This window comes from Zalophus californianus, chromosome 11 (assembly GCF_009762305.2).
Source record: "Zalophus californianus isolate mZalCal1 chromosome 11, mZalCal1.pri.v2, whole genome shotgun sequence".
Classification (NCBI taxonomy): domain Eukaryota; kingdom Metazoa; phylum Chordata; class Mammalia; order Carnivora; family Otariidae; genus Zalophus; species Zalophus californianus.
In genome coordinates this window covers 25,262,321-25,274,780 of record NC_045605.1, presented here as the reverse complement: position 1 = coordinate 25,274,780, position 12,460 = coordinate 25,262,321, and the positions used below count along the sequence as shown (strand labels likewise).

Genomic DNA, 12,460 nt, shown 5'->3' with positions numbered 1-12,460 from the left:
CCCCACTGAACTGTGAGTGGCCTGAAGATGGGTATTTCATCGGCATCATCTTTATACCCTCTGTTCCAAGAGAGGAAATGTGTGCTGAATCAGATGATCAAAAAGGAAACATGGGACAAGATGCCCCTAGAGTCCAGCTGCTTTTCTGGGCCAGGATCTGTGTATCTCCTGTTAGCCCAAGTCTCTGAGGATGAAGGGTCCCCTTGCTCCTCTTTCCAACAACAAGGGCAGACGCCAAGACAACCTGCATCCTTCCTTGGCTGGCCTAATTCTCTCTCAGCTTTGGTTTCTACTGATAAATGTGATAACAAAAATACTTTTTTGCATGATAACAAATTATTACTTTGACTACAAAAGGGATATTCCTTCATGGTTTTAGCAATGGGAAGAAAAATAACATTATTTTAATATTTCCATTCAATAGTCGTTAAGTGTCAAAAATAAATCTTCAGCAGGCCTATTCCCACCTTTGAGAGCTAGAACCCATTTGTGGCTTCTTCACGAAGTGTGTGGCAAAGGTGTCCCCAAATAGCTTGGGGTGATGAAAGAAATCTGCGTGGAGAGCTGTCTCCCTATTTGTCTTTTCAGCCTTGGGAGTAGGCCCCAGTAGGGCTTTGCCTGAACCCTGGGCCTCTCTCTGCCCAGGGCTATGAGGTACTCAGAGTTGTTGCATTCTGAGTGTGTGAAAAGCACAAAGGGAATATGAGTCAGAGAAATAATTCCTAGGGCCAACCTCACCCTAGAATTGTTTCACTCGAATGGGGAGCTAGAGATGGGGGAACAAGCCCTTTGCCAAAGTCTCCACACTGTTCCAACTTGCCTTTGACTTCAGGACTCAGCAAACACTGACACAGGGCTGACAAACGGAGAAGGGCTTGATTTACAGAGCACTCCTCTGTCCCAAAGACACCAAACATTATAAAATCGAGGTTCTAAAGTGCTTCCACACAATGTGAGCTGACCCCGCGCCTCTCCCCGCCTAGCACCCTGGAGTAAATTTCCAATGGGTAACATGCCCTCTTAAGAGGCAGGACAGAGAAAAAGTTTCTTCAGATGCCATTAGGAAAGTTGGGTGACAAGCCAAGTCGGATGCTGTGTTCTTCAAGGCAGGAATCTTGAGGTCACTGGGGGGAATTTCATAATAGCTCCTGTCAACCAGCTGTAGGGGGCTTCCGTCAGTATTAGGGGTTATAGTGTTTAATGACAGGAGCATGGAGAGTGCATCTGATTTTCATAGCCCGGCCCTAATGGCACAAACATCTTGAGTTTCTATGAATGTTTCTCAGACTATCTGCCCAAATGAGCACAACCCTAGCCCACCGCCCAGAACGCTGGGGTGTGCCCCATGTTTTCCTTACAGTGATGACTCCAGAAGTCATCAGAAGTCTACAGAAGAGGGTCTTCAGGGCACCAATTCTGGAAGTGGAGACTAGGGAATCTGTCTAAAACCTGGGCTTTCATGAACCATGGGATCAGCTGGTTGGAAATGATCACCAGAAAGGAAACAGACATAAAAGCAGGATTAGAAAAACATACATACTTTGTTTACATCAATGAGATACTCTTTGGGTTATATGGACACGAAATCTGGAATTTATTTTTTCTTCCTTATAGTTAGTCAATTATTCCAGTTGTATAGCATTTGTTTCTGCTCAGTTTCTTCCTTCTGGATTATTCTGTGACCTTTCTGGCCTGGGAATTTAAAATATATACCTTGTGATTATTTAGTTAGCTGAAATTTACTTATTTTTTTGCTGACCTAACTTGTTGGGACTTTGGATATGGGGTTGATGCAGATGGGTGTGGGGTAGGTAATATTGGCCCTGCCCACATTCCTTGGCTCTTTGGGACCCTAGAAGAAATGCTGTCGTTTTGGAATTAGAATGACTGTATCTCTATTAGAAGCACAAAAGATCAGATTGGATCCAAACATGGAGATTTTCACTAGCACAAGAGGGCAAGTCACTACTCCTCTCTGGATTTCAAGATCCTATAAAATGAAGAGGTTGGCCTAGATGACTCAGGTCTCTTGTTGCTGGTTCTATCTAGCGATCCACTGTCTGTCCTCAGCAGATTGGGTTATGGGGCCTATTTTCATCTCTCCCATCTATTTACTATAATCCCAGAATGAGTTCTTTCATGCTTTTCTGATCTCACGTTTTCCTGTTGCAAAGTAGGGACTCTGATTGGCCTCTCTTCTACCCACCAGCATCTCAAGGAATCTCTCAGACAAGAAAGGTGATTTGGCTCCTCCCTTTTTGAGGAAACTCCAGAGTGCAGCCAAATCTAGGGAGAAAGACCCACACAAGCACCCCCAGATACTTCCTCTCTTGGAAGGAGGAAAACAAAGAAGAGGAAGGGAATAGCTCCAACAGGGGACCACCCAAGACAGCCTGGACCCCAGCACTGGGCACCAGGGCTCCAACCCCTGTCCGTGGGACCTCGGTCATTCTTACATTTATAGAGTGTGACAGCAGGAGGTCCGCAGGGATCATCTCAACAGCCACAATTCTGAAGGATGATATGAGCTGTGATCAACCTTTATTAAGCCTGAGGACATCTTTTTCCATCAACAGTTAATCCAAAGAGAACCTGTTTTGTGCGCAAATTCAGAGCCAAATCAGATGAAGTAAACAGATGTGGCACCTTCCTTCTAAGAGTTTATGGTCTAAATTAAACAGCACAAACTCACAATGGGGAAACAAATCCTGGACAGCCTTTAAGAGCTTTGGGTCCAGTATTGATATCCATTACATCCTGGCCTCAGGTCAGGGGCTCTGATGTTCTCAGGATGGGGTAAGGGCTTTGGGTTTTGGATATGGGACAGCGCTTTCAGCAGGAAAAAATCACTCTGTCGTGCCAGTCAGTTAGGAAAGTTTCCATGTTGGAGAGAATTCCAGGAAGTCGATGAGACATGACAACTTGGGAGGGGCAGAGGTGGTACGAGGAAGATGTTGAAGGCAGAGTGGACAAGCTCATATAACGAGGACCAACATTTTCCAGAGCTTTAAAGGACGTGACCACTTGAATTAGAAGCTTTTTTTTTTTAAAGATTTTATTTATTTATTTGAGAGAGAGAGAATGAGAGACAGAGAGCACAAGAGGGAAGAGGGTCAGAGGGAGAAGCAGACTCCCCGCTGAGCAGGGAGCCCAATATGGGACTCGATCCCGGGACTCCAGGATCATGACCTGAGCCGAAGGCAGTCGCTTAACCAACTGAGCCACCCAGGCACCCTGAATTAGAAGCTTTTAGGTTGTCTTTCTTTCTCTCATTATTCAGCTGTCTCTGGAAATCCCACCTCCTGCACCACAGCTTCTTCCCAGGAGGTGTCCAACCAGAGCCGGTATCTTCACCTTCTGCAAATGGTATTCGCACTCAAATGGGTGTTTGCGCTCTCTACCTATATTCACACTGGCCTGTGGCACATATTTACATTTTACTGGCTTAGTAAATTATGCCACTGTTCCTTTCAGCAGGCAGACAATACACATCCCATAGCCGAAGCATGTCAGAGTGGGAAGAAGGGCTAACTAACTGCAGCCCACTCATTTCACAGATGAGAACACGGAAGGTACCGGAGACTCTGTAAAACTCGCCTCGTCAGTGACTTTGGGGAACACAAAGGTCATGTTTGTCAGTGCAGGGCTGTTGTTCTGTGGCTTGGGTTTGGGATCTGCCTTCCAGCTGGGCTCCACCTCTGCCTGCCTTTCCTGTCCTGGCTGCCTTGGTCGGCCTCCACCATCCCTGTCCCTGCCATGCACGCCGGCACTCACAGACCCCTCCTGCTTGGTAGCAGCAGAGGAAGAGGAAAGACGGGACTCCAGCAGATAAAAGTGGAGGGGAGGAGACAGAAAGAGGAAGAAAAGAAAGGCTACAGACACCTGAAAATTGTTCTGTGAGCACAGAGTGAACGAGACTGATCAGCTTGATTACACCATTTCTATAGACAATTAAGGAATCAGAAAACTTCGACCACGGCCGCCGCTTTGGAAGACAACCACAAATTTGGATCTCTATGTTCCAGCATGCTTAGGGAGAAAAGAAGCAGCTCTTTAACTTAAACATATTCTAACTACTTAGTCTTTTAGAGCTCCCCGCCCCCCCCCCGCCTTTTTTTTTAATGGAAAGTACATTTCTCCCCTAGAGGCTTCTATTCAACTGTAGCTGCAAAAGGATGAATTCTGGACTCACGACCAGCCTAATGATGTATATTAATGAGTCTAGCTATAATTCCAGGCCAGGAACGGAGAGTTCTTGACACTGTGAAACAATATAATAGGAGAGAAAATGATGGAAATTTCAATGCAAAGGTTAGGTTGTATGTCTTAAAAGCAAAGTTTTTAAAGAAAGCATGCCTGGCATAAGATTGGGTGTGAGGGATTAGCTAGTGTTTATGGGGTGGCAGTTCAGAAAACAAAACCCAGAATTCAAATACTAAGTGGACAATTATTTGTGCACTAACAACTTGGCAGCAGGAGTATACATCCCTGGATTTATTTCTGAGAAACCACTGAAAACTCTTAAATTTCTCCGAAGTTCTATTTAAAGACTCTTATGAGAACGTACCCAAAGATTCCCTAGAAAAATGCAATTTCACTTTCCAGTCATTGTGGTAAATATTAAAAAATCATTAAGAAGATATTAAAGGTTTAACTGATTATTATACTACAGTGATCAGCTTCTATGTTGCCCTGGTTGGTGTCTACACATTTCATAAAGTTTCGTACTGAGGTGTGTGCAGATACATAATTTGCATTTAGTTCGTTGTTGCATTTGTGATCATTTTCTATAAAAAGTTGGTCATTTGGCTGTTGGCAATGCATGTGGCTTAGTTTCTACTGGAAAATCTGATTCAGCTTACATCATCTTGACTTATAGCGCCTTTGCCAGGAATGAATTCTAGGAGTGCAAGACAGCCCTGTTTTTCCCCAGGTCTGTAGAGGCCTGTTGGTTTTAATGGGTTATGTGCAGGACACAAGGATGTGACTCACCTATCCACTTAACAGTCATAGAAAAGTACACAAACAACTCAGCTTCAGCCATAATACTCATCATATGGACCATAATGAATGTGCATCACCATTTAGTTTTTGTGATTTTACAGGAAAACGAGCATGGGTGCTCAGTGAACAAATAAATATCCATTCAGTTTGATATCATCAATGTCATTAAGGTAACTGTAATTAACTGTTTTCATAAGACAAGTGTGCTGAACCGAGTGTTGTGAACTTGAACATCACTGACATTCCTTTCTGATGTCTTCCTGCTTTGTAGAAGAGAAGCTGGTAGCTACATTTCCCAGAATTTTCTCTACATGGTTCCAAGAGAGATCATCCAGTGAGAGGCTCTTATATGAGGAAGGGGGAAGACAGAGACCATTATTCTCCGGAGGCAGAATGTGAACAGATGCACAGAGAAGTGTGAAGTTCAAACAGTTTCCAGATGGACTTTTTGAGAATTGTCTTTTTTGTGATACAGACTGAAATTGTTGGTGGGAGCACCTTACAGACTCATAGGTTTCGTAATTTCCCAGGTGAGCTCTTGAGGACATTAACAATGGCTTGCTTGATCTTTGCTTCCACAATGGTTGTGTACTTTCCTATCTTAAAACTCTTAATACTCATAATACACAGAGTAGCTTCTATTTTCCTGATAAACTGCTGACTGCTACAGTAAGTAATTATTAAATAATTTAATACACAGTGAGGAAAACAGGATGGAGAGAAGTATACAGTGTTATAGGAATACCTTGAAGGGAACCAAATCTCAAATTTGGTGGGAGAGAAGAGAGACTCCCTGAGTGGTCTCCAAGCTGAGGCTTGTAGGATAAAAGGGGGTTAGGCAGCCAAAGGGCAAGGAGTGGAGGAGATGGGGACCATCTTCAATTTGTGCAACGGCCCAGAGGCCAGAGGGAGTTCAGGGAGGGTTTCGGTAGGTGCCCCATTGAGGGAGGAAGGTGGGTGGTAAGCCCTAAGAGCAATGGGGAGATACTGCAAACTTTGAAATAGTCAAGTGACATGATCAGGTTTAGGAGTTCAAACAATCACTCTGGCTATAGGATCAAGAATGGATTTCAAGAGAGTCAGACTGAATGCAGGGACACCAACTAGGAGGCTATTGAGATTTCCCTAGCCTGGGCTTGAGAAGGTAGCAGATACAAGAAATTGTTCAGTATATGACTGGTGGAGGGCTTAGAGAATGGAGGAAGTCAAGGATGACTCATTTTACACATAGGGAAACTGAAGCTCAGAGGGGTCATGCAGCTCTCCCAAGGTCACACAGCTCAGAAGCAGAGGAGTCAAGATCCAAGCCTCAATTAGTCTAACTCTGGAGCCTTGGCTTTTAACTCTAAGCTCTACAGCATACAAATCAGAACACAGTCACGGATGTTCAATTACAAAAAAATAATTAGCATTTCCTCGTTGCTTTAACTTATTATCAGTTTTTTCCTCTCCATTTGTGTAAACATTGTTGTAATTCAAGGAAAAGGAAGGGTTAAATAAGATTTCTTCCCTGGCTAAAATTTTGGTTTCAGTTTGAAGTAGAACCAAACAGTATTTCTGTTTTACTTTTTGAAGTATATAAATTTGTAATTCTGGAAGGTCTAGAGGCTAAAAGCCATGACCCGCTGTCATATTTTGTTTGCCAAAATGACTAAGATGATGTGTAAGGTTGGGAAAGTTATAAAATAATTATCACATATTGCTCCCACACACCCACCTCTTCTATTATATTTTAGATGTTTTAAACAAGTCCGAAACAGTCAGAAACAAATACTGACTTGCCCATGATTCTAACTCCCTTCTGTTCACTGCTGTCTCAAGCCTCCATCTCCAGAACAAACTTCTTCGCTGAGTTCCAGACACCAGAGGCCATCCGCAGACAAATGACTCAGCCTCCCTAGACTTTCTAGGCTCCAACAATCTCAATGCCCCATGCTGCTTTTCTTCCTGAAATCCACATCAACCAAGTCAACAAAATCAGACACTTAGAACTTGTTCTAGATTCCTTTCTCCCCAATTCCTCACATTGGCTCAGACACTAAAGCCCAATGATTCTACCTCTTCAGGATCTCTGTTTTCTTTCCTCTTCACTTCCACTGTGACTGCCCTAGCACAGGCCAGTGTTTCCAAATGTCTGACATGATAAGTTTTGTGAGGCAGAAACCAGAAATCAGAATTTCCGAAATCACAGTTTTCATAACACCTTGCTTGGGTGTCTTTAAATAATGAAGATTGGCCACCATAATAAACAATGTGTAGTTTTTCTGTGATAGTGTTATAAGAAACATTTGAAAGGTTTTCTGTGAAGAAGAAAAAGATTTAATAATAAATGCTTGGTTATTACTATTATGAACCAAAATGTTGTGATCAAATTACATAATTCAGTAACACGAAAAATGACCTCTGCCTAATATAGACAGTTGATAATAATTAGATGATAAAATAATGAGGATATAAAATTAGAAGGGAGCATTAACACAACATACATGCCAAGTAATTATTTTATTTTTTTTAAGTTATTTAAATTCCAGTTAGGTAATTTATAGTGTAATATAGTTCCAGGTGTACAATATAGTGATTCAATACTTCCATACAACACCCGGTGCTCATCACAACAAGTGGCCTCCTTCATTCCCATCACCTGCTTCCCCCATCCTCCCATCCACCTCCCCTCTGGTCACCATCAGTGTGTTCTCTCTAGTTAAGAGTCTATTTTATGGTTTGCCTCTCTCTCTTTCTTTTCACCTATGTTCATCTGTTTTTTTTCTTAAATGACACATATGAGTGAAATCATATGGTATTTGTTTTTCTCTGATGTATTTCACTTAGCACAATACCTTCTAGTTCCATCCATGTCATTGCAAGTGGCAAGATTTCACTCTTTTTATTGGCTGAGTGATATTCCATTGTATATATATGCCACCTCTTCTTCATCCATTCATCAACTGATGGACATTTGGGCTCTTTCTATAATTTGGCTATTGTTGGTAATGCTGCTTTCTTAGAAACAACAGGGTGCATGCATTCCTTCGAATCAGTATGTTTGTATCCTTTGGGTCAATACCTAGTAGTGCAATTGCTGGGTCATAGGGTAGTTCTATTCTTAACTTTTTAACTTATGGAAACTTCATACTGTTTTCCAGAGTGGCTGCCCCAGTTTGTGCTCCCAGCAACAGTGCAAGAAGTTTCCTCTTTCTCCACAGCAGCTGTTTCCTGTGCTGTTAATTTTAGCCATGAGTAATAATTTTAAATCATTGATTTTAAAATCATTTTAAGAATTGAAAGACAGTATTGCAGAAAGGGAGGTGGGTGGGGGGATGGGGTAACTGGGTGATGGGAATTAATGAGGGCACATGATATGATGAGCAGTGGGTGTTATATTCAACTCATGAATCATTGAACATTATATCAAAAACTAATAATGTACTATATCTTGGCTAATTGAATTTAAGTTAAAAAAAGAAAAGAAAAGAAAAAAATGTTGAAAAAGGAAACTATTGAAAAACAGCTTCCAATGAGAAGCGCTGGAGTTGTCTCACACCACGTGGCCTCATATTCCCCTACAACTTCTGTCACTGTGTCTCCTGGTTTTGTCATGTTCTCAATATTGTATCAAACTTCTCTACTGATTTATCCATAAAAACCTATGTTATATAAAAAAAAGACAGTATTGCAAATATTTAATATTTTAAAATTATTCTTAAAATAAAATTATAAATCACACAAGCATGAATTTTCTTGACCAATAGTGGATTTGTTTTAGGACAAACATTCTAGATGTCAGAAAATGTCTTTTACCTTGTGCTGAGGTTAGTTGAATTGGTTAGATGAAGATGTGTTAAAAACATCTTCAAATTGGGTGTTAGTGAACATGTTGCTTCAAATAACCTCATGTTCTCTTTTGAACAATGAAAATATTTTGTCTGCTTGCCTTGGTTTTTGTTTTGCCATTTAAGCATGCCATTTGCCATGCTTTTTTAAATTCAAATTTTAGATCAGTTCCTGGTCTCTTATTAGAACATTCTATAACATTTATCTGCCTTTCTCTTTATATTTCTTTTGTCAAAATACTTGCAAAGACCTATGGCTTCTGGTGAATATTTAAACACTAGGAATGCTAATGAACATTTGGTAATATTCAAATAACATAACATTTAGATCTTCTAACAAGTTCAACAGCACCCCACAGGATTGCATGCCCAAATTGCCCATTCGGGACTTATTTTGCTTCCAAAAACTTGTTAATTTCTTTGCACGACCACTGAGAGAATTTGTATAAAGTATACGATGTGTATAAACTTATTAATATTTATTTTATTTGCAAGAATGACATCATTGTTAGCAGACAGAGCCTCAGAAACACACCTATAGCATGTCAACAGCCCTAAACAAGACTGACTGGATCGTGACTGCTTCTTTCTTACACACTTCGGCTCTGGTTCCCAGAATGTCAACTTCACTATTCGACTCTGTGGCTCCATGTTACCTGCTCTTGTCTTTGACTTGATGTTGAATGGATTTCTTTGAGCCATTAGTGCTTCTAGTGTTAATAGTTAAGCTGTAATTCTCACAGGCAAATTATAATACTTTCTCTCATTTTTCTGATTTTTCAACTGATTATTATTATTATTTTTAGGTCTAGGGTTTAGAAAAGCATAAACATCTTAAGGAAATGTCAGGAGGGAATTCCTACATGGAAACAGTAGTACAGATTTCCATAATCTCGTTGTCAAATAATCACTTTATTGGTCTCTGGACTCTTGCCATGTATCCTTTGACCCATCCTCTCCACTGCTTATTCTGTAAAATGGAATGTACTTACCTAATTTTATTATAATTTTTTTTTCAGAATTCTTAACTTTATTATCAGCTACTGAGCTATGAGATACAAACCAATCAAAAACATTAAAGTTGCTTGAAACAGGTGTGTACATTTACACTACAGAAGCCAGAGTCCTATCTTCTGATCCCAAAGCCATCCCTCTGGGGAAGGATGGCCTCAGCTAGGGGGTAAAGGAACACCGTTAAGTTACAATAGTAAGAGTCTCATCCACCTAGGAAAGTAATCAACAACTGCAGCCACATTTTTTATGGGCACCAAAAACTTATATGAAATCAGTTTTTAAAGGTTCTCTTAATCAAAGTTTTCAAATGAAAACAGGAACTCCACTTCCCCTGTAGGCATTCCAGCTCACTACCCAAGAGACTTGAGTACTTCTATTAAGGCAACTGGAAGCCCACCCTAGCCTTGAATGGTGACTTCTGCCCAGTATGTGACCTGTCCTTCATTCGCCAGTAAATGCAATCCAACAGAACATGCCATGGGGGAAAACAGGAATTTGGGCAGTGCTGCCCTCTGGTAAAAGGGGAACACAGTACTCAAAGCAAAAGGCCACGGAGGGCTCCCTGAGAATCCAGTAGATCCAAGAGAAGCCTTCAACTTTCCCAATAAACTTTGCAACTGGATCCAGGTAGAATAGTGCCCTGCAGCAAGAAGTAGTGTATAAGCCAATGAGAGCACCGAGCTTCCAAGAACTGTTAAAGGGGCTTCCAGAGTCAGTCTCTCCCATTCATAGCACACCTTTGCTTTGATTCTTGCTCACTACAAATCCCTCTGGACAGAGGGGTTTTTTCCTAAGTCTAGAACTTCAGCACAGGGCTGAAAGACTTCAAGAAGTATTCTCCGTGTCCAGCCATCTTTGGCAGCTCTCCTCATAATGCTTTCACCTTCCCACTCCCCCGTGGAGGGACAGAAAAACAGGTGATGGGAGAACCTGGGTTCACACTCAAAGGAGATGGACAAGCTCAGCTGCCCAGGGTCAGCTGCTCTGGCCTCATAGTCTCTAATAATTAGTCTCTTAGGAGCAACAGAGAACTGGAAAGCAGCAGAACTTAGAGCAGGAAGAGAACCCAAAGGAAGAGTGTGCTCAGTGATGGTTAAGAGATGAAAACGAGTTTCATGGAGATTCTTTGTTACAAGGAGAAAAAGCTCAGTCTCAAATCTCAGAGCCTGGAGGTTGCCTGGTTTAAGAGAACTAGGTTTTCTTTTTCAACTCTTCAAATCTCCGGGAAAGATCATCAAAGTCAATGTCCTCAGATGCTGAGGTGTTGGCACCAGCAGATGCAGTTGGTAGTGTGTCTGGCACAGACGGCAACTCCGGTAGTACAAAGTTTTCGTAGGTATCCACAGGTCGGGAAGGGGGCTTTGCAGAGGCTTCCGGCTTCGGCCCAGGACCAACAATCTGTGCAGAAGAGACATTCTTATCAGCATTAATGTCATCAACAGATTCATACGATGGGGGAGTTGCTGGTATCTGAGGTGGATGAATATTGGGAAAAGCCTGATAAGTCCCCATTGGCAATCCATTGAAATCCGATGGTCCCTTTGGAAGTGGGTAGGAGAAAGGAGTACTGGGAGAGGGCATGGGCAGGGGCATGGGCATAGGCACTGTTCCATCAGGTCCACCACCTGGTGTTGCGAAACCACCCCCTCCTCCTCTTCCAGGACCCCCTTTCTTCACATCATCTGTGAATCCAACATCAATAAGATCTGTCTCTACCCCAGGAGGAGCTTCTGCCATAACCACAGAGTCAGGCTCATAGGGCACATTGTAGTTCTTAGCAATTTCAATCAGGTATCTCTCCACCAGGATTTTGGGTGGGGCTTCCACACTGAGTTTGTGCATTAGCCTGTCATTCACAGTTCCAATCTGGTTGGTCCTACATAACTTGCCGTATTCCTTGCTATACTTGGCACAGAGCTGATCAGCAACTATTTTCAACTCAGCCACTTCTGACTGGAGCCGAGGAGCAGCCCATATCAGTGTAGACACGGATTCAGCCAGACCAGAATCTAGTTCCTTCATAGACTGGATGAGACCAAACCGAGCCAGCAGCAGATCACAATACAGCTCCAGAATTTCCATGGCCTCCACAAGGTAGTCTTCTCGGATAATATGCTCCACTCGGATCCGAGCTCGTTCATCCTTCCCAGCAGCCAGATAGTCAGCAATCTCTTTCCGTGCTTTCTGGGCCAGTTCCGTTTTTTTTTTCTCCAATAGTTTAAGACGGTTTATGACTAATCTCAAATTGACTCGTAAACGCTCAGCTTTAAATCCAGAGCCCAGCATGCTGTGCTGTTCCTCCTGGCTGAATCCCGACGTCTAATTTTATTATAATTTTTAAATATGCTTGTGATGGGGCGCCTGGGTGGCTCAGTCGTTAAGTGTCTGCCTTCAGCTCAAGTCATGGTCCCAGGGTCCTGGGATTGAGCCCCCATCGGGCTCCCTGCCCTGCAGGAAGCCTGCTTCTCCCTCTCCCACACCCCCTGCTTGTGTTCCCTCTCTCGCTGTGTCTTTCTCTGTCAAATAAATAAATAAAATCTTTTAAAAAATTATGCTTGTGATTCCCACTTGATGGCAAATTTCCTAAAAGCAGTGACTGAGTCTTATTTAGT

At 42.2% G+C, this 12,460-nt stretch overlaps 1 protein-coding gene across 1 annotated transcript; it reads right to left on the bottom strand.

Moving 5' to 3' along the window:
- Positions 1-9,841: 9,841 nt before the first annotated feature.
- On the bottom strand, positions 9,842-12,161 carry LOC113915344 (IST1 homolog). The gene is made up of 2 exons (XM_035722799.1): positions 11,289-12,161; positions 9,842-11,246 (listed from the first exon to the last, which is right to left on the bottom strand). The coding sequence occupies exons 1-2, from the start codon at positions 12,132-12,134 to the stop codon at positions 11,040-11,042; spliced, it is 1,053 nt and encodes a 350-aa protein (XP_035578692.1). The 5' UTR covers positions 12,135-12,161; the 3' UTR covers positions 9,842-11,039.
- Positions 12,162-12,460: the final 299 nt, after the last annotated feature.

Coding starts and splice junctions, on each gene's coding strand:
- LOC113915344 (XM_035722799.1), bottom strand. CDS start 12,134: ATGCTGGGCTCTGGATTTAAAGCTGAGCGTTTACGAGTCAATTTGAGA. Junction 11,247..11,288: donor CTCCCCCATCGTATGAATCT/GTTGATGACATT, acceptor TCTTCTGCACAG/ATTGTTGGTCCTGGGCCGAA.